Source organism: Erinaceus europaeus, chromosome 1 (assembly GCF_950295315.1).
Source record: "Erinaceus europaeus chromosome 1, mEriEur2.1, whole genome shotgun sequence".
Classification (NCBI taxonomy): domain Eukaryota; kingdom Metazoa; phylum Chordata; class Mammalia; order Eulipotyphla; family Erinaceidae; genus Erinaceus; species Erinaceus europaeus.
This window is the reverse complement of record NC_080162.1, coordinates 76,312,487-76,339,521: the sequence shown is the minus strand read 5'-3', so window position 1 is coordinate 76,339,521 and position 27,035 is coordinate 76,312,487. Positions and strand designations below refer to the sequence as shown.

General features: G+C 46.0%; 2 protein-coding genes across 2 annotated transcripts in view; both read right to left on the bottom strand.

The window, feature by feature from the left end:
- Positions 1-1,625: 1,625 nt before the first annotated feature.
- On the bottom strand, positions 1,626-15,924 carry LOC132541893 (vomeromodulin-like). Its single transcript, XM_060203300.1, has 13 exons — positions 15,324-15,924; positions 14,608-14,712; positions 13,993-14,148; positions 12,518-12,596; positions 12,103-12,160; positions 11,334-11,404; positions 9,651-9,797; positions 8,212-8,331; positions 7,673-7,740; positions 7,491-7,518; positions 3,899-3,959; positions 2,857-2,933; positions 1,626-1,831 (listed from the first exon to the last, which is right to left on the bottom strand). The coding sequence occupies exons 1-13, from the start codon at positions 15,617-15,619 to the stop codon at positions 1,808-1,810; spliced, it is 1,290 nt and encodes a 429-aa protein (XP_060059283.1). The 5' UTR covers positions 15,620-15,924; the 3' UTR covers positions 1,626-1,807.
- The window catches only part of LOC132541377 (uncharacterized), a 32,942-nt gene continuing 21,596 nt past the window's right edge, over positions 15,690-27,035 (bottom strand). The window contains exons 14-18 of the mRNA XM_060201820.1: positions 19,300-19,364; positions 18,239-18,636; positions 16,009-16,353; positions 15,754-15,944; positions 15,690-15,695 (exon numbers count right to left, since the gene is read on the bottom strand). Of these exons, the coding sequence (XP_060057803.1) occupies positions 15,690-15,695; positions 15,754-15,944; positions 16,009-16,353; positions 18,239-18,636; positions 19,300-19,364 (1,005 nt within the window). The remainder of the gene's footprint in view (positions 15,696-15,753; positions 15,945-16,008; positions 16,354-18,238; positions 18,637-19,299; positions 19,365-27,035) is intronic.

Here is a 27,035-nt window from a genome sequence, read left to right as displayed (position 1 = left end):
AAGACAAATGAACCTAGTCTCAGGATACCCAAGGGTTAAGTAGGCAATTATAAGACAGGCCTGTCTCTGAGGAAGAAAGCAATTCTCAGGGGTTAAAGCTGTAAACAGAGACAAGCCCGGGAGTCCTGAAGGCAGGAGATAAATCCAAGGACAGACTCTGAGAAAACAGTCCGGGAGTCTAGGGTCAGGAAAAGGAAATAACCTCGAGGCCAAAAAAGACCCCCTCCCCTCCCCTGCACCTGGGGGCTATAGATAACTATTGTTGTAAAACTGTCATGCAACCGCAACCATACTGTGTAGCTGAACCTTGTTACGTAGCCATGTAATGTAAAAGGTATATAAACCCTAATAAGACTTGGGTACGGGGTCGATTGCCAGAAGGCTGTTGCACCAGCCCCTTAGCAATTCGGCCCTAGCCGGCTAATAAATAAAGCTCCTTGTCTTTACATCACCCTGGTCTCTTGGTGAATTTCTTGGATTACCAAACCTAACACCTTATGCTGGTCCTTGGCTTCGTACCATGTGCTCTTAACCCAGTGCGTCACCCCTGGCCCCTGTGGTTTTTTTTTTTTTAATTAAAAAAATATATTTATTCCCTTTTGTTTACTTGTTGTTTTACTGTTGTAGTTGTTGTTATTGATATCATTGTTGTTGGATAGGACAGAGAGAAATGGAGAGAGGAGGGGAAAACAGGGGGAGAGAAAGATAGACACCTGCAAACCTGCTTCACCGCTTGTGAAGCGACTCCATTGCAGATGGGGAGCCGGGGGCTCAAAACAGGATACTTATGCCGGCCCTTGCACTTTGCGCCACGTGCGCTTAACCCGCTTCGCTACTGCCCGACTTCCGTGTTTTTCCTTTTTAATAATTTATTTTAATGAGAGATAGAGTGTAAGCTATATAGAGAGAGCATCCAGACCACTGCATAGCTCTAGCTAATTGTGATGCTGAGGACTGAATCTGAGACCTTAGAGCCTCAAGCATGAGTGCCCTTTGCATAACTATTATGCTGTCTCCCCAGCCATTTTAGTTTTTGTCTTAATGAAAATGAAAGTTACATAATTACCGTACTATAGGGGATAATTTGGTGGCATTTGATACATATACTGTTGTGCAAATACCATCTCACTTAGTTCCAAAACATTTCTATCACTTCCAAATAAGAGTCACTTATTTGAGCAGGGACTAGAGCATCTGTTGCTCTGTTTGCAGATGTGATTGGCATTTGGGCTGTGCCTCTGGGTGTCCCACATGTGACAGTGCAGTGTGAGTTTTGCATTGAGCCAGCAGGCAAAGAGAGCATTTGAACTAGAGAGAAGAGGAAGGGAGGGGAGAGGAGGGGAAGGGAGGAGTAACAGAGGAGGGGAGAGACAGGGATGAAAAGTCTTAATCATTCTCCTGACTGACTGCCAGTGCCCTTTGCCTGCCTTGTGTTAGATAAATTGACACTAGATTTTGTTGCCTCACTTCTCATAGTTTCTGTCTCTAACAAAAAGTGTTTTCATTTGCCATAGACATGTGGGAATCCCTACCAGTTGGAATTGAAGACAAGTGAGTCAAGTTTTGCATGAAAACGGGTTAATTATTAGAGGTGATTACAAAATCAATCTCAAAAGAATCTCTGGAGGTTTGCCTTTCTTGCACTTGTTAATTCAAGGTAACGTTGGCAAAATCCCAAAGACAAGTTGACACCTTAACTATTCTACTTGTCTCCTTAATCATAAGGATGCCGTTAGCTAATTATCTCTTGGAGAAGTTTCAGAGTGCTTTCATTCTGGAAAGTCCTTTGGCTTCAGGTGTGCTGGGTTCAATCTGCTGCCTGAAGATTGTCCTGTGAGGAGACAGATGACAGCTGGTTATGCTCTTAAGTACACAGATTGGCGCAGGCGCAGGCTCAGGCTGAGCATGTAGTCATTCCATCCTTCTAGGAGGGAGATGTGGAACAAGTCAGGTCAAGGGGAGCCCCAGAAGTCATTTTGGGGGGATCACTGTTTGAGCTCTCCTGGACAGGTGTTCAGGGTTGAGCTGCTGGTGGGTGGGGGGCTCTGTAGAGAGTCAAAGCAGAGCCTACCCAGAATAGTGCCATGAGATGGATGCTGGTGTTATATTTGGGCTTAAACCCAGACACTGCAGAGCTGACATGTCCCTGGATGCTTAGTACCTATATATTTTGCTATTCATATATATATATATATATATATATATATATATATATATATATATATATATATATATATATATATATATTTGCCTCCAGGGTTATTGCTGGTGCTCAGTGCCTGCACCACGCATCCACTGCTCCTGGAGGCCACTTTTCCCCACTTGTTATCTTGGTTGTTTTTATCGTTGTTTTGGTTATTATCATCGTTGCCATTGATGATGTTGTTGTTGGACAGGACAGATAGAAATGGAGAGAGGAGGGGAACACAGGGAGAGAAAAAGACAGACACTTGCAGACCTGCTTCACTGCTTGTGAAGTGACTCCCCTGCAGGTGGGGAGCCGGGGGCTTGAACCGGGATCCTTAAGCTGGTCCCTGCGCTCTGTGCCATATGTGCTCAACCCGCTGCACTACTACCCGACCCCCATATATATATGTATATTTTTTAGTTCATATGTGATGGAAACACACACACACACTACTTGTTTACAAATGACCAAGGAAGTCTCAGAGTTTGGTTTCTGAAGGGGCAGTAACAATGAATCTGTCGAGAAAAGATTGGGGAGACTAGCTGGAGATGGGAGTGGGGGAAGCTCTAAATAGACTATCATGCTGGAACCCTCTTAACTCACTACTTCCCCTGAGGTTTCAAGTTCTGAATGGACTTAGTAAAAAAGAAAAAAAGTATCATCCTTACCTTTTCTATATTTGTAAACTTGGCACTGAGGATAAAAAGTTTGGAGATTGTTGGGACATCCCATTGGTTCACATAGTCTGAAATAAAAGAGGAACATCTCTGTACTATTACTGCTTGATGATCAGAAAGGTGGTAACCTCAGGCTCTTAATTTCTTAAACTCTAGCAATTGTGTGACTGGGTGACCTGCATCTACTTTCCCTCTAATTGGTGTGATGATTTAGGCTCTGAAGTCCTTGGTGGGATAGGTAGGTGGTGGTCTTACTGCTATCACTAGAGTTTTACTGTTTTTTTTTTTTTCCTTCTCCTCCAGGGTTATTGCTGGGGCTCGGTGCCTACATTATGAATCCACTGCTCCTGGAGGCTATTTTTCTCCACTTTGTTTGCCCTTGTTGTTTATCATCATTGTTGTTGGATAGGACAGAGAGAAATAGAGAGAGGAGGAGAAGACAGAAGGGAAGAGAAAGACATCTGCAGACCTGCTTCACTGCCAGTGAAGCAACCCCCTTGCAGGTGGGGAGCCAGGGGCTCAAACTGGGATCTCTGACGCCGGTCCTTGCGCTTCGTGCCATGTGCGTGCACTTAACCCACTGTGCTACCGCCCAACCCCCAGAGTTTCACTGTTTTTTTAAGATGGGAAGAGGGAGAGAAAGACACTACAATGCTCAGGCTCCTGCAGTGTGGCAGTACTCTCATGTATTGTACTGGGAACTTGGATCTGGTTTCCTGGTTTGCACACAAGGCAAGGCAGGCACCCTCACCCTTATAGGTGAACTAGCTGTCTTACTGGGCTAGAGTTCCTTAGGCTCTGTTACATTTAGATTTACTTTTTATTTTCTTGCCCTCTATAGTTACTGTAGTTATTTTTTCCCACCCCAGTTGCTACTGTTCTTATGTAAAACCAAATGTTTTTCAACCTAAATGGTGATTGAAAGGTAGTGAGCTCAGTCAGAGCTGTGGCACATTCTGCCATGCGATCTCACACCCTCCTCTTCCCCCTGAGTCTGACTCTTCTAGGTGTTCAGAAGATTAATTCCACATACCGATAATGCATTGTGCCATTTTACTCTTCACTGAAATCATCACATTCTTCACCTTGCCCACCTGGAAGAGACAGGAAGAATTTTCCTCAGTATATTTAAGTAGTCCTCCAGCTAGTTCTCACAGCAGGGAAAACATTCGTGTGTGTGTGTGTGTGTGTGTGAGATTTGAATTTTTCAATTGTGTTTTCATGCAGCGCCAGGGAATGAACCAGAGGCCTCACTCACATGTGAAACCATGTCAGAATGGCATTCCAATTTTGTCATTCTATTTCTGAGAGACAGAGAGGGAGAGAGACAGAGACAGAGACTACAGCACTGCTCTGCTTCATCATCCATGAACCTGCCTATCTCAACTTCCCTGTAGTCTGTCCATGGTGCTCTCATGTGGGACCAGGACTTGAACCTAAACCTGAATCCTCATGTGTGAGGAAGGCATCTTCTCTATTGGGTGAGCTTATCTATGCTGCTGTTTTTCTTTAATTGTTGTTTTTTATATGGGAGAAATCTGTTCTTGGAAAAGCTATGTGGGGTGGGGCTGAGGGCTGGGGGCTGAGTGCTGATGCACCGATTTGAGCGTACATGTTACCATGCTCAAGAACCTGGGTTCAGGTCCCCACTTCTCACCTAAGGGGGAAGGGGGAAGCTTTGCAAGCAGTGAAATAAGTCTGCTAGTGTCTGTCTTTCTCTTCCTCTCTTTCTTTCTCACTCCCCTCTCGATTTTTCTCTGTACCATCAAATAAAAATAGGAAACAAAAAGAAAGGAAAAAGTGGCTTCAAGGAGTAATGGATTTGTAGTGCTGGCACTGGACTTCAGTGATAACTTCGGTGGCAATAAAAAATTTAAAAAGTTAAATAAATAAATAAAAGGTAGGTAGGGAGGTGAATGCCAGTTCTCAGACATCTAGTTCTTTGGATGTTTTCAAAGACTTGTCAGTTGGTTTTGATGCTGTGAGTGACTCCTGAACATAAGTTTTTTGGGTTCGTGTTCTGTCTCAGATTCTGCTGCAGGCACACTGGTGCAGCTGTGCACTTCCAGGAAAAACACTGAATTCCTCACTGGGAAGGACTGGTGGTGCTGAAAGCTGCCTCTCTTGCATCCTAGCTGAGGCCCTCCTTGGTTTCACCCTTCCTGCTGGTGCTCTCCTGACTTTATTTCCTTCTTCATTCCCCCTTCCAAGTTCTTTTGCCACCATTTGCATAGCCTCTTCCCTCTACCTGGGAAATTACCAGTGACAGGCTGCTGCTCTTCAGGACTGAGTTTAGTCGTGTGTCAGTCTCTGCCTCCACTGGTAACATTTATACAATAAATGTCCTATTATGTGTCCTCTGTCCCCAAGTAGTTATATTAACTTGGGGGTAGTTTTATTGTTAACATTTTTAGTCACACACACAGTGTTAAAAATGATGAAGTAATCTCATTTGCCTCATCTTGCATGGAATTTAAAGGAGTCATATTAAGTGAGTTAAGCAAAAAGAGCAGGGCAAATACAGGATGATCTCACTGATAGGCTGAGCTTAAGAAACAAGGACAGAATGGGAAAACACAAAGTATAACTTGGACTGAATGTGGTGTATTGCACCAAAGGTCTCTGGATGGAGGGGTAGGGAAGGACTGGTGAGAATGTTGGGGCCCTGGGGCCTGACAGTGGAAAAAGACCTAATTTGGGGGTGAGAGTGTTTTGCAGATACCTAACAGGGGAGTTGAGAAATCGTACCCATGTGTCAACAACAGTACTATTAACCCTTACTCTCCTAATAGAATGAATTGAGGAATGTAAAAAACAAAACATAATAATGACAAAAAGTGATAAATGATGATGAGAGAGAGAGAGAGGGCATCACTTCACATGTGATTGCCAAGATCTTCACCAGAATTTCCTCCGGCATGTATACATTAAGATTTTTGTTTAAGGGGCTGAGTAGTGGCGCACCTGGTTTGAGCACACATGTTACAGTGTGTAAGGACCCAGGTTCGAGTCCTTGGTCCCCACCTGCAGGAGGAAAGCTTCATGAGTGCAGGTGCCTCTCTGTCTCTCTTCCTCTCTAGTCTCTCGATTTCTGGCTGTCTCTATCCAATAAATAAATAAAGATAATAAAAAAAAGATTTTTGTTTAGAAAACTGACAGTGTGAGACAGCAGCCATGTGTGTGGGGACTGAACCCTCAAGTGCTCCCCATACAGCCTCGTTATTTAAAACTGCTAGTTATGTATATATCACATAGAGTCTGTGATCTGGCCTGTGTGATCCTTCTCTTTCTAGGTTCTCTGTTCTCTGGCACTAAAAGAATTTCTCATAAAGCTCAAGAATAAAAAAAAAAACAAAAAACAACCCTGTGAAAAAAAATTGGCAAAAGAGATGAATAGACACTACTCCAAAGAAGTTGTGAAGATGGCCAGAAGACATCAGTGCTTGTGTAGTTGTGGAGAAAAGGAAACATCACATATGCCATAGATGGGGATGTAAACTGGTATAGCCTCTTTATAAGAGTATGGACCGACCAGTCAACGCCCATGTTCAGCGGGGAAGCAATTACAGAAGCCAGACCTTCTACCTTCTGCAACCCTCAACGACCCTGGGTCTATGCTCCCAGAGGGCTAGAGAATGGGAAGGCTATCATGGGAGGGGGTGGGTTATGGGGATTGGGTGGTGGGAATTGTGTGGAGTTGTACCCCTCCTACCTTATGCTTTTGTTCACTAATCCTTTCTTAAATAAAAAATTAAAAAAAAAAAAAAAGAGTATGGATTTGTTCCAACCTATTCAAAATCTATTTAACCACGAAATTCCATTCCTCGGTGCCTACTTGGAGAGTATAAGAACACTGATGAAGAAGCAGGTACTCTTATGTTCATTTCTATACTTTGTACAGTAACCAAAATACAGTGTTAACTCAAGCATCCAGCACTAATGAGGAAAGACAGTGAGGTTTGTACACATGATAGAATACTGCTTGGCTGCAAAAGATGAAATCCTATGCTGGGGATATAGCTCACAGATAGAACATAGGACTTGCATACCCCAGTGGTCTCTCTTTCTCCCTTGCTTTAGTTGTTTCTCATAAAACATGCAGTAAAAGTTTTATTTTTATTATGAGAGAATGAGAGAGGAGCAGAGCAGAGCTCAGCTCTCTCTGATGTTGCTAGGGATTGAATTGGGCTTTGGGGAATACAAGTTGGTGTTCTACTAGGCTGAGGTGGTGCTCTGGTCTTCTCTCATTAAAATAAAAGCAAATGTGTTCTTAAAAGTGAATTGTTGTCATTTGTGACAGCACAGCCGGTTCTGGGAGAACCATGTTAGTGAATATATGTAAGAAGGAGATCAACAAATACTGGAGGATGCCAACTGTACATGGGATAAAGAGAGTAAAGCAAAGGAGTGATCACACTAAACCAATGTAAACTCTTAGATTCTGACCATAACGCTGAGGTTCATGGGGGGGTTGGGGGAGAGCTTGGAGAGGTGAGAGGATTGTTGGATGGTGATGGGCGTAGTATGTTAATGTATTCTAAAGACTACTCCTAAAACATAGAGCCCTATGAAAGAAGGATAAATCCTCATATATTTTAAACAGTTTGAAAATTGAATCTACTTACTTTATCAGCCTCTACAAGATGCTTAGTGCTGTGAGGAAACAAAATTCAAGAGAATTATTTTCTCCTGTACATTACCCGGACTATTTGCAAAACTAATTACCCTTCTTATGTTACCAAAAAGTTATTGTCATTAGTTCTCCAAAGACCAGTTATCAGTAGGACTACATATTTGTAGAGATTACCTTATGATCTTTATATCTGGAGTTATTTTATCTTTTAAAAGCATGAATACATGCCACAGGGATATTTCCTAAAAGAAAAAAAAAGACACAAGTTAAAAACAACACTTTCACCAAGTTAATCAGCAAATATAACCCATCCTGGTTTAACCAACAGGGTCACAATGAAGGACTGAGATAAGACTAGTTGGTCTACTCCTGCCTATCTACCCATCTCTCTCTCTCTTTAAATGTGTATTTATTTATTATTGGATAGAGACAGAGATAAATTTAGAGGAGTAGGGGAGATAAGAGAGGGAAAGAAACAGAGAGACAACTGCAGAACTGTCTTACCACTCATGAAGCTTTCCCCTTTTAGGTGGGGACCAGGGGCTTGAACATGAGTCCTTGTGCCTGGTCCTTGGTGGTCTGTCTCATCACAGGACACCTAGACACTCAGGGCTTTCTTTGGTAGCAGTTCCTCCCAAAGAAGCAGTCTCTTCTGTCCTTTTAATCCTCCTAGTTCCAGCCACAATCAGGCCTGCTTTGCCACTCATACTCACCGTCCTTCCAGTCATTATCTCTCCAGCGTCATAAATGTTAACATTATAGGCCACTTTTACTCGATCTTTTGGCATATAGGTGTACTGCATTTCAAAGACCTTTACCCGTAGGCTCCCCACCTATAATAAGAAATAAAAGTGGCTGTTAGTTGAAAGAAAGCATCTTACCTGGTAGAGTGTACACTTAACCCTGGTTTGAGCACTGTGGGTTGCACCAAATGTGAGCATTATGCAGAGGGGAAGCTTCCTGGGCAATGGAGAAGAGTTGATATCTCTTTTTTTTTTTAATATTTATTTTATTTATTCCCTTTTGTTGCCTTTGATGTTTTTTTTATTGTTGTAGTTATTATTGTTGTTGTTGGATAGGACAGAGAGAAATGGAGAGAGGAGGGGAAGACAGAGAGGGGGAGAGAAAGACAGACACCTGCAGACCTGCTTCACCACTTGTGAAGTGACTCCACTGCAGGTGGGGAGCCAGGGCTTGAACCGGGATCCTTATGCCGGTCTTTGAGCTTTGCGCCACCTGCGCTTAAGCCGCTGCGCTACAGCCCGACTCCCGATATCTCTTTTCTAACCCCTCTCCCATTCTCCCTTTCTATGTCTATCTGAAATGAAAAGGGGGGGGGGGTGAAGTGGGCCCAGAGCAGTGGAATCTTGTGCAATTAAAATCGTGATTCATCCCCTTGTGCTTTGCTCAGTGACTGTCCCCCTCCCCCCCCCCCCCCCCCGTTAGGAACTGGTCACAGCCCTGTGCTGCCTGGCTGACATGTCACCATACATAAGACTGCAATCCAGATGTTTCTCTTTCTCTCCATCCTTCTCAGATGGACGTTTGAAACCTGAGACAGATAAAGCTACTCTTCTGTTCCCCTCTTGCAGTTAGAAGCCCCTTTGTTTCTGTGGTTGAGTGGCAGTCAGCACCTTTCCTGGTGGTTTGGGGAGACTGGATTAAGGAGATGCACGTTCCAGAAGCACCTGAGGCAGCAGTAGCTGAGTATCACTCTTCATCATGAAGCCCTGCTTCCATCTGATCTGATCCTTCTCCTCCAGCTCTGGGCATCAGGCCCGAGTGAACCCTCACAGGCTGATCAGCCGCCCCCTCACTGTGCCGTAACTGTGCTGGAGGGGCTGCTCCTGGTGACATCAAGTGTAGTCACCATCTGCCTGTGCGTGGCGGGGCTGACACAGGGTTGACGTGGCACAAATGGCGTGAAGACTGTTGCACTGAAGGCAGGGAGAGCCCCCCTGCCCTCTGTGTCCTTGTTCTCTGCTTTCCCCTCCTGTGAGCAGGGATCCATTATGGTATTTCCTCAGGTCCTCTCTGGAAGACTGTCCCAGCACCCACTCATCTCCACTTTTCCATTAGTACTTTTGAGAGAAGAGACTTAAGAGAGGAGGACTGTGCTTCAAGACTGTTAAACCCCAAGGATTTTGCTTACTGTGGTGGAGGACTGCTTGGCACAGGCGTTGAGTATATTTTTGAAGACTGTATTGCATATCGTTAAAGAGTGGTTGGCAGTTTTGTCATCTGAGAGATCGCTACATCCAGGAATGGGCATAATCTTGCCATTAAATGTGCCTTTAGCCTGGTGAAAAGAAAACAAAACATCCCTGTGGTCAGATAAGAGTAACACTGGGCACTGCACCCATTCCAGGAGCCCTGGCTGAGTCATTAAGGATGGAGGTACCCAAGTGAGCCATTGAGTGGGTGAACATGCAGACAAGCAGCAGTTGGCCTGCCCAGTTCCGTGTTGGAGTCTTGAGGAGGGTGGAGAGCAGAGAGCAGGAGCCCCTTGGGAAGGAGGCAGTGCTGGCTGTCTAGCTGATCACGCTTTGATCCTGTGTGGCTGAGGGCCCCAGATCATTGATAAACTAAGAGGAGCCAAAAATCACCTTTTTGGGACGATGTCCCCTACTTAAGACTTACTTCAAGTAATGTACAGGTGCATGTGTGTTTACAAGAAGCTCACAGTTTTTGCCTGTTCTTTGCATGTTCTTCCAACCTTGACAAATATCTTCATCAAGCTCTAGGCCAGTGTCTTTACTAAGTGTGTGCATAGGTGTTCTGGCCTCTGTTCTATAATTCCTCTTCCTTCATGGGTATTTCTGCTCTGCTTATAGAATGCAGACACCACAAGGTAGAGTGCTTGAAAAGTTTAGCTAAATGTCAAAGAGATTCTGTATGACATCACTGGATACATTTGGTTACATACTTCCTAATATTTATCTTCTGTTTTAAAATAATATATGAGGAGTTGTGCAGTAGCCCAGTGGGTTAAGCGATGTGGCACAAAGCGCAAGGACTGGTGTGAGGATCCTGGTTTGAGCTCCCGGCTCCCCACCTGTAGGGAGTGTAGGGGAGTCGCTTTTTAAGCAGTGAAGCAGGTCTGCAGGTGTCTATCTTTCTCTCCCCCTCTGTGTCTTCCCCTCCTCCATTTCTCTCTGTCTTATCTAACAACGACAACAACAACAAACCTACAAGGGCAACAAAAGGGAATAAATAAATATTAAAAAATAAAATAATGTATCATTCAACTGCATTTCTGTGGACCACTAAAATTGGTAAAGATTTTTAATAATTTCATAATCAGTTTCTTTCCCATTGTTCTTTCATGTTTATGGTTAGAGTCTTTCATTGGAATTAATATTCACATATATTTATACTTTAAAATGTATGAACTTAGGATATATTTACAGATGGATTTCAAGGAGTAGAGTGAAGGGGGCCCCAAACTTGGTCTTTCTACATGATTTTGATGGGAGTGGGGTGGGGTTCTTGCTTGTGTCTTTCTGGGTGGTGGAGTTAGGTGAGTGGGATGAGTTGACCCTTGGTGTTTCTTTGTGCATGTCCCTGCTCTGTCTAGCTCGGGCACGATTGACTGAAGAAGCAATGGTGACATGATTGGATTACTCTTCAGCCTTGGCCTGTGGTCTTCAGAGGGTGGGAAGAAGCAGCTGACCCAGAGGCAGGGGCTCTGGTGGGGCAAGTGTGGTAACCACCCAGTTGTAAAGGCTGTGGAACTGGCACAGAGGCTGTTCTCATGCCAAGAGGGTACTTTGTGAGTCTAGGAATTCTCCAAGCTTCCTAAAGAATCTAATGTAACAAAAAACAAAGGACTTACACAGTAGGAAATTGACCAACCGTCTGCACTGCACTGCATATGGTTAACTTCATAGTGGAACATACCAGTAGCTGCAGAAAGAGGGAGAGAGAGCATGTCGAGACGCTGTGTCTCCCTCTACCTCCACCACTGCCCCAGTCCTTACCAGCTTCAGTCAGCTGTTGTGCCCAGAATCTTGCCCAACTCTGGCCTCCATATTGGGGCCAGTGGGAAGCCCTCCCAGTCCCTAGACCCCAGGCAGAAATCTGACCCTCACTGAACTCCCACAGGCACCTAGAAGGAGGCTTCAGCAAGTTGGTGACATGAGGACCCTGCCCCCAAAGTGCCAGGAGTAGTGCTTCCTGTCCAGCCCAGGACTCTTCTACTCTGGGACTTGGAGAATGTCACCACTTTTCTGCTTTAATGTGTCTTGGCAACAGCCATCCCACCATATCCTATAGTTTCCTCCCCATCTCAGGTGGGAATTTCTGCTCTTCAGCTTTCCCACTTTTGGACCTGGTACTTCTTGCTGGGTCCCTGCACAGGTGGATACTCTGCAGACCCTGAGGTCTGGGGGGACAACAGCATGTGACCTTAAAAGGGTGCTCTGTCTGCTTCTGTCCTGTCAGTCCCCATGCTGCAGAGAAGCTGATAAAGTGCCTGTGTGGTGGCCAGTGATGTGCCTCCCAGCTGTACCCTCCTTTGCCTATTACCCAGGGGATCCCACAGGAGCCTCGACCTTGTGCCTCCGAGGACCTGCCAGCACCAGGACTCCTGGTGCTATACTCACAGTTATGGCATTCATTGAAATCAGTGAAATTACAGCTACATGCTAGTCCTTCTTCTTTCTGTGAATTCACGAGTGGTCAGCTTTGCAGGAAAAGTGCAGGAGGCCACCCTTCTGCTCACCCCATACCCCCTGCTCCTGGAGCCTGGGCCTCCTTAGCTCCCCACGAACAACTTCCCTGCTTTCAAGGTGGCAGTGACACCGTCCCTCTCCCAGCCCCAGGTGCTATCCTGTCCGGCTGCAGAGTCTAGGGCTGAGGACATTGTTTCCCTAGACTCTGGGACTCCTGAAGGCCTGATGTCTCTGTGGACTCTCTCTCAGCATCAGGCCCGGTCTGAGCAAGGGGCTCCTCCCTGACTCCCCAACCCCGTGACACACACACCTGTGAGGTAGTGCCTTCCTTTTTCCCAGAACTTACTTTTTTGTTCATATCTGCCGTCAGCAGCATTTTAACTTTGCTATTCAAGTCCAAAGAAACAGGTATGACATCGGTGACCCTGGGAAAGAACATGGGGAGAGCTTGTGACTCTTCCATTCTGGCTTTTGCCCCAGTCATTATGTCAGGGCAAGAGCATCCCTGAGGAGAGAGCTGCCTGAGGACCTTCTGGGGGACTTGTGCCAGCACCCCGGCCCTCTCCCTGGAGGTTCTGACCTCCAGCCCAGCATCCATGAGAGAAAATGACTTTTCAGTACTGTGCACCCCTAAGAAGACATATCTGGGACCTTCCTGTCAATAGCCGTTGAGTTAAAAGGTTAACAACTACAAGAAAAACTGAGTTTGGTAGGGACTTTAAATAAGTCGTTATGCATTTCTGTAGTGGACAGCTCGGCAGCCAAAAATGGGAAAATTTTTACCTGCTGACAAAATGGGCTGCAAGCAGTTTTTAAGTGAAAAGGTCAGACTGCATAGATGTTTGTCTCATAATTGCCCGATTGCATGTGTGTGCTTTTAGTTTGCATCATATGGATGAGCTCACAGTTGTTGCATCTGCAAATACTCTGCCATAGTGTAATGATAGGAGCTGGTTTTCTGTGTAGCTTCCAGTGAGGTGATTAGTGGGGTACATGGGTGGGAGACCAGCTTTTCATTCTCTGGACTTTTGTGTCATTAGAATGCATTGCTTAGACAACCACATAGAATACAATGGAAAGAGTCTTAGTGCTAAAGGAAGGGTACTGGGAAGTAGTAATAGGTGTTGGTGTGACTTAGAAGGGAAGTGAAATCAGGGCCATAGAAGTGAATAAATGGGCAAAAATAAACCTGGGTGTATTTCTAGAAATCAGGTAAAATTGGGTACATAGTCATCCCATATCTGTGACATTAGGAAAACTAGTGTAGTTTCTGCTGAAGAGGGATAGGAACACAGAACTCTAGTGATGGGGACGTTGTGGAATTATGCCCCATTATCTTATATTTTGGTAAATTACTATTAAGTCACAAATAAGTATATACAAAGAAGCATATGTTTAAAAAAGAGAGATAAATTACTTAGCTATACAAAAGTCAATGGAAGTTGTCCAGTAAAATGTTATAAGGAAGGCCCTTATAATTTGAATTTCTTTAATAATTTAAATTTTAAGCCTAAATTATTATTTTTCTTTTTAAGAAAATGAAAGTTTCCACAAAATAAAAAATGTTAACCTTTTAATTTGGTAATTAAAATATTAAACTTATTGCTAAAAAATAAATATAAAACAAAAAAAGCAGACAGAGGGAGGGGAGACTTGCTGAATGTTAGTGGGTCATCCCAAGCAGAGAGTCCATGCTTGCTCTCCACATCACTCAGTGCCCTGAGGTGGCCGAGCTCATCTGCAAGAGTGGTTCCCATGGGGACTTTCTGGCCTAAAGGCCAGTTGGCCCAGAAAAAGAGAGAGAGACACACTCTCACTTACGTCTGCAGGAGCGTCATGTTCACTTCGGTGATATTAGTTTCTTCGTGCAGCACTTTGAGTCCAACACATTCACTGTTGTTTTTGTCGAGGGCAGAGTGAATAATCATCTCCATGGACACTTCAAATCCTACTGTGTCCCAAACAACTCCTGTAAGACTGTGGAGGACAAGAGGAACGTGTCACCAGCCCCAGCCCCACGGAGTCTCTCCCCAGCCAAAGGGCGGCATTCGGGAGTCTGCCCTTGGATTGGTCTAGCTCATCCAGGGATGGGGTGTTGTTGGCTGCCCTCCAGTGAGCATGTTCCAGTTGTCCAGGCCCCCAGGAGTTAGAGCCTGGCTTTAGAGCCTTTTGGGTGGGCTCTCTGCTTTCCCCTAGCCTGCCTCTGCTACCTATGCATGTGTGCAGCTCTTACTCTGAAAGCTTCACTTCCGGCCTCACCCAGGGTGTAAAGCTGGTCTTCATAGGCTGCTCTCCTGCTTGGCCTGTGGGCTGCATCGAGAGGCCTTGTGCCTGACCCCCTTACCCTTTCTCAGCCATTCTGCCTTGGTCTGTGTTTCCTCTGCCTGACTTTGCAGTCTAGTTCTTCTCAGTTGACTGACTGAGAAACAGACTCACCCATCTCCACGCAGGGTCGCCATAGCTAAGCCCCTGGAGACGAGGACTCCTTCCTCATTCACAGTTGTCATTACTGATTTCATTTCCACCTTTTCGACCTTTAATCTGCAAAGTGACAGCATCAGGGTCAGTCTTGGTTCAGGGAATCACTCTGGGTAACAGGAGAAATACCCTCAAGCAGTCACTTAAGAGCCTTCCAAACCATCCAGCCCCCTTGCCCCTTGTTTCTGGGTGCTCAAGAAATCATGGCTCAGGCTCCACCACATTATAGGAGGCCTAAGTGCCATGGTCTCTTTCACTGTCACTCTTTCTCTTTGTCTAACTACATGCTGTTTTCTTCTTCTTTTATAAATTTATTTACCTAGTATTGGATAGAGATAGAAATTGAGAGGGGAGGAGGAGATAGAGAAAGAGAGACAGAGAGATACCTGCAGCCCTGCTTCACCACTCATGAAGCTTTCCCCCTGCAGGTGGGGACCAGGGGTTTGAACTTAGGTCCTTGCACACTGTAGTGTAAGTGCTTAACTAGGTGCACCACCGCCTGGCCCCTATTACATGTTGTTTGCTATTTAAAGACAGTCATGTTGCCATGTCGTCAAGAGCTCATTCCAGCTTGGTGAGCCCGTGACTGTTCTGCTCTGGTCAGTGGAGGTCAAACTAAGGCCCAGAGCAGAGCTTTCTTCTTGGGCCCACATGTAGGGTGAAGGGACACTTACGCTGTTAATTTCTTTAAGTCCACCACGCCAGTCAGACTGTTGAGTGCAGACATAGCCGTACTGCCCTCGTCCTTGCTGAGGTCTTTGACCTTCTTGGTGCCTTCCTCGGCCACCTCACTGAGCTTGGTGGCTTGTGGCAGAGAGCTATCAACTGTTCCTTTTAGATTATTCTTCTCTCCTTTCAGGGCCAGGGAACCCAAGGATGATCCAGTTTTTACGAGGTCTGGGACATCTGAGTGGCTTAATGGGAGTCTATTGCTTCGCATTCTGTCCAGGTAAGCACTACGTTCACCCATACTTTTGAAAGGAGCTTGGGGTAAATTGGCAAGGGGATTATGTGGTAAAATGCCACGTAGAGTCTCATGCTTAGCACTACTGAGTGCATTAAGGGGCTCATGAGCAGCTCTTCCAGCTGCACTGAGGGGCTTACTAGCAACTCCTCCGAGTAAACCAGCTCCTCCAACTGCACTGAGGGGTTTACTAGCAACTCCTCCGAGTAAACCAGCTCCTCCAACTGCACTGAGGGGTTTACTAGCAACTCCTCCGAGTAAACCAGCTCCTCCAACTGCACTGAGGGGTTTACTAGCAACTCCTCCGAGTAAACCAGCTCCTCCAGCTGCACTGAGGGGTTTACTAGCAACTCCTCCGAGTAAACCAGCTCCTCCAGCTGCACTGAGGGGTTTACTAGCAACTCCTCCGAGTAAACCAGCTCCTCCAACTGCACTGAGGGGGTCACCGGCAATTCCTCCGAGTAAACCAGCTCCTCCAACTGCACTGAGGGGGTCACCGGCAATTCCTCCGAGTAAACCAGCTCCTCCAACTGCACTGAGGGGGTCACCGGCAATTCCTCCGAGTACACCAAGGAGACCACCCTCTCCTGAAAGGAGTGAGGATGGTTCTACCACCTTCAGTATGTCTAGGAAATCGGAGTCGCTCACTGCCGACAGCACTTTACCGATCACACCAACCACATGCATGCTCTCACACTTGGCCTTCTCCTCCATCTTCTCGGGCATGGTACTGTTCATATCTGAAAAGAGTCAAGACACATGGCTCTGCCACTGGCTGCCCACTCTGTGCAGGCAGAGGAACCTTCCCAGCTGGACAGATACCCCGTTTGTATTGAGGGGTGCACTAACACTATCCCTGCAAATATCAGTCTCTGATATTGCCTGGTTCATGGAGACACCGGGGCCCTACTGGCAGGGAACATTGTGACACTAAATGAGGCCAATGTGGGCTGAGGTGGTGTTTCTTGAATGGGGCTTTGGGAAAAACAAAACAAACAACAACAACAACAAAAAAACCTTAAAAAAAGAAAGGGTCTGGGGCCAATTTAGCTTGGAGCACACAGCCCAGAGAGGGAGAGCCTCAGCTCTGCCCCTTGAAGCTGCTGGTCTGGGATCCACACAGGCCTTTCTCTGAGATCTGGCTCCCTGGTACCTGCTAGAACCTGCACTGTGGTGCCATTGTGTGCAGTGTGTTTGACATTTACATGCTGAGTATTTAAGAAACACCTAGAAGAGGAGGTAGAATTCACACATCAGGACTCTCCTGTTGTCCACTGATCGTGTGCAAGGTCCTTCCTCTCCCTAGGTCCCATTCTCCCCTGGGTTTCACTGGACCCCTTGCACCTGCACAGGCTAGCCTGGTAGGAAGTGTCCTGCCTCTGCCTTTCCCTCCTGTCTACAGCACTGCTTTCATCTGGTGCAGAAGGTGCTGCCCATGTGTTAGTTTCCACACTGGAGAAAAGCAGGGCCTAGAAACTGTAATCCCAGGAGATATGGACAAAGAAGGAGACGCCTGAGCCATGGTGGACAGCCATCAGCTCACAGGGGCTTCTCTGAGCCTCTGGTGCTTCTCTGCTGGCCAGTGAAAGAGCTGGAATTCCAGCTGACACCTCTGCAGGGTGTCTCCTAGTCACCTCCAGTGCACTGTCTAGGGAGCCCAGTTCCTGCTCAACACGGTTAACTGTTGGAACAAGGACACTAGCTCCTGCCTGTGTGTCCTGTGGACACAGCTTCTTCTGGTAGCACAGGGGCTCCAGTAAATCAGCAGCCACAGTAGTTGCATGGGTCCACTAGGAACCATGGGGAGAGCACTGTGCTGACCACAGAAGGCAAACTTCTCATCATCCTCTTGAAATAGTGATGGTGACAGTGCTAGGAGGTTCCCCAGGATGTCACTTTATGGCAGGGTAGCCGCTCTTACACTAGAAGAAACAGGCACAATCCTGAAACAGAGATATGGCAAGGAGAAGCTGCTCAGGCCTGAAGGGAAGCTGGGAGGACAGAGCTGCGCCCAGAGGCCCCAGGGCCTCTGCCTTATGGCCAGGGGTGCTCTTTTAGTCTCAGTTCCAGGACTGTTGTCCTCAAGCTCTCTCAGGGACTCTCTGCATCTGAGATACTTGGCTGGCACCACACCATTCCTGCTGGATGGGCACCCAGTTGTCATTGGTCCTATGGCCCTGATACCCTGTCATCATCAGTACTGTGTAGGAAGGAACCATATACACAGCACTCCCTCTCCGTCAGCATGAGGTCAGGGCAGCCAAGGAAGTGCCAGCCTTGTCACATGTTTTCTGTATCATCCTGTGTTGTGTGGAGGCAGGAAAGGGGGAGGAGCAGGCACACGGGAGCTGTGGCCACACAGTGAGTACTAGGCAGGTGCTCTGCTACCCTTGCCATTCCGTGCTATCCCGAAAAGGCAGAGCTACCTCATGCAGCAGAAGCCTGGTAGCAGGAGCTCTGGGGGCATTCCTGTCAGCCTCCATTTGCTGAGGAGGCTCTCTCCTCTCGGTCCCCTCTGGGATTATTCTGTCACAAATCAGGACTCTTGAGCCCCTTGATCTCACACCCTAGGAGATGGAGGAGGGTCAGCATTCCACATCTCTAGGAGAAACAAGGCCTACTTACAATTCTGCAATGCCACAGAAGACACGAAGTACTGGGCCACAGGTAGACAAGTGCCTTCTGGGCTCTTCCTGGGCTCTGCTGCACGTTTTGTAGATGGTGTGTGTTTTTGATCCAGGTGAGGCAAGCGTAGATTTCTGGGGGCCGGAGGGATAGTTGGGAGACTCACAGAACCTAAGGCTTCTACAGGAAGATTTACAGATGACAAAAGGGACTGTGCTGAGACAGGGGTGGCCAATATCAGTTGTGCTGAAGTCACCTGGAACGCTGCTGCCAAGATGGCCATGGTGAGCACCATGGCTCTGAGGGTGGGCATCATGCAGTGGATATCTGCAAAGGAGGGCATATCACACTCCACACTGCCCGTGGCCTTGTGGTGCCAGGATGTGTGGGTTAGGTACCTTCACAGGAGGGTGCTAGCTGCCATGGGGCACGCTCATACCTGGATGTTCTATCCCACATGCATGTTGTGCTCAGGGTTTCCACCATGGGTTGTCTTTGTGCCCAGATGGGCCCCTCTACTACTTCTAACCTTTGCATCAGCATGTGGTGAGGGCTGCTGTACACTAGGTGTGGGTACCAGCCCAGACCTGCCCAAAGGCCCATCCTCTCACCAGGCTGCCTTTCTCAATCCTCCTCAGAGCCACAGGGCCACCAGTGGGAAACTGGAGAGCTCTGAGTGACCCAGTCATCCTGTGGTCACTACTGGGGTGGCCAAGTATATCCCCCTTTCTACTCAGCTAAGCTATGGCACTATCCCTGCTGGGGTTTATCATGCAACAGCTCAGAACTCTCCACATAGCACCTGAACACAGTGTGGTATCCTCATATGCTCTTGCTAGGACTTGTAGATGAGCCACATATGCTGCTCTGTGCTCACTGTCTGGGCCCCTCAGCTATGTGACCACCTGGTGGTCCGGCAGAGAGCTGTGTGTATCATCAGTGAATGTCGGGGCCACCACTGAGCCTTCTACCTGTCCTGCAGCTCCTCTGAGCTGTCCTGTCTTACTCCTGCCTTAGGGTTCCCAGCTCACCTTTTGGGAATTTGTTCAGGGAGCTCTTACCAGGCCCAGTACTGATGGGAGCTGAAGGTTTCCAGAAGCTGCTGCTCCTGCTGTGCTTCCTGGGACTGTCAGAGGAAGAGCTTGTCCTGCTTTTATAGAGGCCCGTCTCTTAGAAAAGCGCTCAGGTGGGAAGGACTGGATCAAGTGTGCTGATATGGGCATTGTGATCTGGCTGACTTCCATGATCAGCACCTGCTAATGGCTTTGACCTTTGTCTTTCTGAGAGATGTTCTGTGAGCGGGGGCTCTTTTGAAGGGATGCCAGACCCTTAGCTGACCTCTCCTGATTATACTTCCATAGGCATGCTATCTTCCAACATGTGGGTGCTGGGTGAATAGCTGAGTACAGGGGTTTGTCAGCTGTCTCTCACTTGCTCTTTGTGCCCAAAGGGGGGCACTCAGCACAGTGACCAATGCTAGGATGGAGACTCCAGAGAGGGGGCTTCATACAGCTTGTTCAGACACCACCTCCCACCTGTCCAGTGACATTTTATACCAGATAAGTGTGATGTCAGGGTCCACGCAGGCAAAGACCCAGGCACAGCTGGTGGGTGCAGGTGTTGGGAAGTAGAGAGTCAGAGGGTAGGGAGCAGGACTGTAGCTGTGGACTGGGCTTGGTAGTGGCTGATGAATATTGCTCAGCCCCCAGTTCCCCTAATTGCACCTGGAACGAAACCTGAGATGCCAGATGCTTAGAGCAAATGACAGTTGACCTTTCCTAGTGGTCATAACCTAGAGTCTTACACACTTTGATAAGCAGAGGACAAAACACAGCTGTCCTGGGTCTTATTTTTCTTGGCTGCTGGATGGAAGCGGAGGTGTCCTCTGTTAAGTGAGACCCGGTGTGGCCCTTGCTTTTGGTGCCTCTGGAGGTTTTCTGGGCCCAAAGAAGGAACCCAGCCCCAGAGATGGGGAAGGACACATGCAGCCTGTGACACCTGTCTGCCTCTGTGGCTTCCTGGTTCTTTGTCTCTCTCCCCATTGTGCTGAGGATGTGTTGGCACCCTGCTACTCCTACCTCCCCATGAGGAAGCTCCACATGTGTGTCTTATCAGCAAGGACACAAGGGCTTACTTGTTCCTGAGCCCTAAATGACCTGACCTGTTGACTCTTGACAGAGAGGGTCCTTTCATGGCTGCTCACTGCTTGGTTCCTCCAAAGGGAGGTTGGATAGCATACTCTGCCGATCACCTAAGGAAGATGGGTCCTGAAATTGGTGCAGCCTGGAATATTCATAGCCATGACCCCAGAATGTGAGCTCAGACCTACAGGGACGTAGAGGTTATATAGGCTCTTGTGCTGACTATGGGCCCCAGATCAGATCAGTGGGGTTTACAGTTAACAATATTACATACTTTCCTCATATTTGGGAGCTACTCTCTTCCCTGATCCAGCTTTCTGGTCCTTTTTCAAACTATGACACCATCCTCCCAGACAATAGTTTAGGTCACCTGCATATTAGATGTCAGGTGCAGGTAAAAACTAGTTGGGTCATGGGCTCCATGGAATTTACCTAAAATAGACCTATTAGCTTTTTCCAAAATGGAGACCCCAAATCTTCATTTGCAATATTCCAGCCTTTAGGTTCATGATTAGTCAATAATTTGCTCTGCTTTCTAGCTTAACTCTTTTTCTTTTTTTTTTTTATGACTACAAATTGATAGGAGTATACATAAACTTGTTGTTAAAATTTTGGAAGCTCTTGTCTCTGTCCTATCCAACAACAACAACAACAACAATAATAACTACAACAATAAAACAACAAGGGCAACAAAAGGGAATAAATAAATAAAATAAATGTTAAAAAAAATTAAAAAAAAGGAAACAAAAACAAAGGGAAACCCTCCTAGACTTCTTGAATTTTGAGTCGTTGGCAGAACCAGGCCAATGATCCCACTGCCTATGTCTCAGACATTCTCCTGCCTGGCGTGCAGAGTGTGGTAAACAAGCACTAGAGTCTCAGTGTCATTTTTTTTTCACTTCCTAAGCTTGTGCTCTACAATTGAGTGCCCTTCCACACAGCCCTTACCCTCTCAAGTCAAGGGACTGGATCAGGTAAATTCTAACAGTGTTTGACCTACAAGTGACAGAAGTTCAAACAAATTAAGTCAAAATAAGTGGCAGGGAGATAAAATAGTTGGTAAAATGTAGAACTTGCTCCCTGAGCCTCTCTGTTTGCTCCTCTGTGTAGCATGTGCCAGAAGGATGCTCTGGCTTCTCTCTTTCTTTCTCTCTTGTGATGCCACCACATATGAACTTAGCCAAGTGGTGGCACACCTGATATAGTGCATACATTACCATGCGCGACGACATGGGTTCAAGCCTCTTTTTCCCATCTGCAGGGAGAAGCTTCACAAGAGGTGAAATCTTTCTCCTTTCCCTCTCAGTTTCTATGTACTATCAAATAAAAGAAAGGGGAAAAAAATGACAGCCAGGAGTAGTGGACTCATCATGGAGGGACAAAGCATCGGTGGCAATTAAAAAAACATGTCTGAGTACTAAACATTCAGGGATATAGCTAACTCTCCAGTGTCTGGGTTCAAGTCCAAGTGTAACACCAGCATCCATCTCATGACACTATTCTGGGTGAGCTCTGCTTTGACTTTGCACAGAGCCCCCCACCCACCAGCAGCTCAACCCTGAACACCTGTCCAGGAGAGCTCAAACAGTGATCCCCCCCAAAAATGACTTCTGGGGCTCCCCTTGACCTGACTTGTTCCACATCTCCCTCCTAGGAGGATGGAATGACTATGTGCTCAGCCTGCGCCTGCGCCTGCGCCAATCTGTGTACTTAAGAGCATAACCAGCTGTCATCTGTCTCCTCACAGGACAATCTTCAGGCAGCAGATTGAACCCAGCACACCTGAAGCCAAAGGACTTTCCAGAATGAAAGCACTCTGAAACTTCTCCAAGAGATAATTAGCTAACGGCATCCTTATGATTAAGGAGACAAGTGGAATAGTTAAGGTGTCAACTTGTCTTTGGGATTTTGCCAACTTTACCTTGAATTAACAAGTGCAAGAAAGGCAAACCTCCAGAGATTCTTTTGGCATTTTGTAATCACCTCTAATAATTAACCCGTTTTCATGCAAAACTTGACTCACTTGTCTTCAATTCCAACTGGTAGGGATTCCCACATGTCTATGGCAAATGAAAACACTTTTTGCTAGAGACAGAAACTATGAGAAGTGAGGCAACAAAATCTAGTGTCAATTTATCTAACACAAGGCAGGCAAAGGGCACTGGCAGTCAGGAGAATGATTAAGACTTTTCATCCCTGTCTCTCCCCTCCTCTGTAACTTCTCTCCTCCCCTCCCCTCTCCTCCCCTCCCCTTCTCCAAGTTCAAATGCTCTCTTTGCCTGCTGGCTCAACGCAAAACTCACACGGGGTTGGAGTTCAGCCTCTGCACTATCACATGTGGGACACCCAGAGGCACAGCCCAAATGCCAATCACATCTGCAAACAGAGCAACAGATGCTCTAGTCCCTGCTCAGTGACTATAGGCCATATCAGGAAAGAGGAAAGTCAGGCCAAGAGGTCAGGAGACAGTAAGAATATAGAGTCCCAAAGAGGACTGCTAGGAAACACATGCCTGAGCTCTTTGCCAGGCAGACTTTCCAGCATGTGTGGAGCAGAACATGTCAGCTCTGGAACCAAGAGAGTTTAGGGCTGGGGAGATAGCATAATGGCTATGCAAACAACTTTGATATCTAATGCTCTGAGTTCTCGGGTTCAATCCCTAGCACCATCATAAACCACAGCTGAGAAGTGCTCAGGTAAAAAGAAAAAAAAAAGCAAGCAAACAAACAACTGAACAACAACAACAACCACCACCTCAGATTGTAGCACCCCTTATTACTTCATAATACAGGCCAAGACCACACCCTGATCTTCAGCCATTTGTCCAAATCACAGGTTTGGATTATTCCCCAGGTCAGTCATTCCCATCTCTCTAGACTTGCAGGACAATTTACCCAGCTTTTCCAGACTCAGGAATTAGTCTTCATCTCTCTCTCTCTCTCTTCTCTCTTCTCTCTCTCTCTCTCTCTCTCCCCGATACTCCAGTCTCACTGATTCTGACTCAAGAACACCTGCCCCATCTATTTGCTTCTGCCCATCACCACCAAATTCATCATCATTCACCAGTGCAGCTACTGCTACCTTTGCTACCTATGACCTGCTGGGCAGAAATAAGAAACTTTATTTTTGGGTGGGAGTAGATAACATAATGGTTATACAAAGAGATTCTCATGCCTGCGGCTCTGAAGTCCCAGGTTCAATCCCTTGCACTACCATAAGCCAGAACTGATCAGTGCTCTGGTAAAATAAATAAATATTAAAATAAAAAATTTAATTTTTTATTTGTTATTAATAGTTTATTACAATATTATAAGATTTCAATGCACAGTTCCACAATACACCCACCACCAAAGTTTTGTATTCCCATATCACAACTTTCTTCTTTTTTTTAAATATTTATTTCCTTTTGATGCCCTTGTTGTTTTATTGTTGTAGTTACTGATGTCATTGTTGTTGGATAGGACAGAGAGAAATGGAGAGAAGAGGGGAAGACAGAGAGGGGGAGAGAAAGATAGACACCTGCAGACCTGCTTCACCGCCCGTGAAGCGACTCCCCTGCAAGTGGGGAGCCTGGGGCTTGAACCTGGATCTTTACGCTGGTCCTTGCGCTTCGCACCACCTGGCTTAACCCACTGCGCTACCACCCGACTCCCCATATCACAACTTTCTTAGCCATGCATCAGTTGTCAGACATCTAGGCTGCTTGTGAGTGTGGGTGGGTGGGGGGCAAAGGGACTTTATTTTGAGGCGAGGGAAATGTTTCGGGGCCAATAGAGGTATTGGCTGCACTGCACTGTGAATATATCTGATGTTGATAAATTGTTCCCTAATAAATATAATGTGAAATTTTATCCCCACTTAAAACCAATTCTTCTAATCCACAATAGTTTCAAGTATAGTTAACACACTAGCGTTGGCTCAATTTTTTCTTTTTGTGATAAGATAGGGAGAGACAGAGAAGAGAGATGCCTATAACAGAGCTCCACCACTTGTGAAGTTTTCCCCTGCGTGGAGACTAGAGACTTGAACTTGTGTCTTTGAGCATGGTGACATTGGTACATACTCTACCAGGTGTTCTACCACCCTATCCCATGGATGTTGGTTCTCAAAGTACTAATAGTAAATAGTAATGGCTAATTCTAGGACTAGAGAGGAAAATGAGTGACAAGTCTTGAGCATCATTTTTTTTTAAAAATTTATCTATTCCTTATTATTGACCTTGTTGTTTTATTGTTGTAGTTATTGTTATTGTTATTGATGTCATCGTTGTTGGATAGCACAGAGAGAAATGGAGAGAGGAGGGGAAGACAGAGAGGGGGAGAGAAAGATAGACACCTGCAGACCTGCTTCACTGCCTGTGAAGTGACTCCCCTGAAGGTGGGGAGCCGAGGGCTCGAACCAGGATCCTTATGCAGGTCCTTGTGCTTTGCGCCATGTGCGCTTAACCCGCTGTGCTACCTCCTGGCTCCCATCTAGAGCATCTTATACTTACTGAAAATAAAAGGAAAATGTGAACACACACACACACACACACACACACACACACACACATGCTGATGGGTTTGTTGGGGATAATGGCTTGAGGAAATCATGTTAAGTGAGATAAGCCAGGCTCTGGGAACATGTCAAAGAATACAAATACATGGGAGAGCTTCCACAACAGAACAATTTGATATAAATAAGTCAACACTGGATTATAACCCAAAATAGAAAACAGATATCTCGTGGCCCGCTAGGTGGCGCAGTGGATGATGATTGAACTCTGAAATATGAGGATCTGTGTTTACTCCAGCATCACATGTGCTAGAGTGATGCTCTGGTTCTCTCTCTTTTCCCTCCTCTCCAATAATAAATAAACAGATATTTTTAAAATATAAAATAAATGTTCAGCAGTCTATACTGATAGATAATAAATAATGATGCAGTCAATCAGTACAGGAGCACAGACGCATGCCATGCAGATTCATCATATTTTATTATGATTATTTTTTGTGAGAGCACTGCTCAACTCTTGCTAATGGTGGTACTGCAGCTGAACTCTAGGAGCCTCAGACCTTTTCTCATGTCCATTATCCTATCTCACTGGCCCCCATGCAGATGAATATTAAATGCAATTTAATGTGATTTAATGTAATTCCGTTTCTTAAGCTTCAAGTGTGCATACTGATGAATCTCTGAAGAGGGAGAAGAAGTATGGTAAGGAGGACTGAAAAAAAGAAGCAACTTCACAGTGAGGAAATCTGACAAAAGCTACCTCATGCTCGGTGAGGCGTGTTGCCACGAAACCTGTAAGGGGCCATATTAGCAGTACGTACCTTTATGATCAGGTGACAATGACACTTTAACCTTAGTCTAGGTGTTAGGAAAACATGATAAATATCGACTGAGGGACACTATACAGTGTCTTAACCGGTTCTTCTCAAAACTGTGAAGATCTTCATAAACAAGAAACCTCTAAGAGGGGGCTGGGTGGTGGTATGCACACTTTACCACGTGCAAGGACCCAGGTTCAAGCCCACAGCCCCCACCTGAAGAGGGCAAAGCTTCACATATGGTGCAGCAGTGCTGCAGGCCTCTCTCTCTCTCTCTTTCTCTCTCCTCCTCCTTCTCCTTTCTTCTTAACTTCTTTTACTTTCTTTCTAAAAAAGATTCATTTATTGCTTTCTTTAAAAGATGTGAGACTGTAATCTGCTTAAAGTGTTGACATTCAAATGTGAATTTGATAAGGCATTTTGAAAATTTACATGTGAAATTCTCAAACCTGCCATTGCAATATAAAAATTAAAAATATTTATTTATTTTTAAATTAATTATTTATTCATGAGAAAGAGAAAGAACCAGACATCACTCTGATACATGTGCTGCCAGGGATTGAATTTGGGACCTCACGGTTGAGAATCCAGTGCTTTATCCTCTGCACCACCTCCCAAGACAATAAAAAAGAAAAAAATTATCTGTATCATGGAAGAGAAGAAGAGAGTTCAGTGCATGCTCCACTCTGCATACATGGTTTTCCAGAGGGGGCCTCAAGCATGCAAATGCCAAACAAGGGACATTGTGACAATGCCTAGTCAGCACTCTGCAGAAGTGCCAATGCTCGGGCCATGCGGTGGCGCACCTGGTTAAGTGTACACATTACCCTGTGCAAGGACCCAGGCTCTAATCCCTGCTCCCCATCTGTGGGTGTGTTGGGGGATGCTTCATGAGTGAGGAAGCAGGTCTACAAGTCTATTTTTCTCTCTCCCCTCTTAATTTCTCTCTGTCCTATTCAATAAAGCAGAAACAAAAAAAAAAAAAAGAAAGAAAGAAAGAAAAAATGTCCATTGGGAGCAGTGGATTCCTAGTGCTAGCACAGAGCCCTGGTGGTCTAAAAAAATGTGTAAATGCTGTGAAAAACGGGGGCAGGTTGAGGAGCTTGTATACATCCAAAGAAATTGCCAACAGGGGGTATAGTATATAACGGTGTTAAAAAAAGTGGAAACAACAAATCCTCATTTCAAACAGATGTCTTTGGAGAGACACTAGCAAATGCTGGACAGTGTCAGCCTTTGTGAAGGAACTGGAAGCCTGGGACCCAGCACTGGGAGAGAGACTGACTGTTTCCTATTACATTGTTGGGATTATCTACAACACACACGTTACTTTTTAAAATGGCA

Excerpts from the sequence above, each read along its gene's own strand:
- LOC132541893 (XM_060203300.1), bottom strand. The coding sequence starts at position 15,619 with ATGGGTGAACGTAGTGCTTACCTGGACAGAATGCGAAGCAATAGACTC. Across the intron at positions 14,713-15,323 it reads GACTTAAAGAAATTAACAGC|ATTAAAGGTCGAAAAGGTGG; the intron begins GTAAGTGTCCCT and ends GTCACTTTGCAG. Across the intron at positions 9,798-11,333 it reads GTTGGTCAATTTCCTACTGT|GCTAAAGGCACATTTAATGG; the intron begins GTAAGTCCTTTG and ends TCTTTTCACCAG.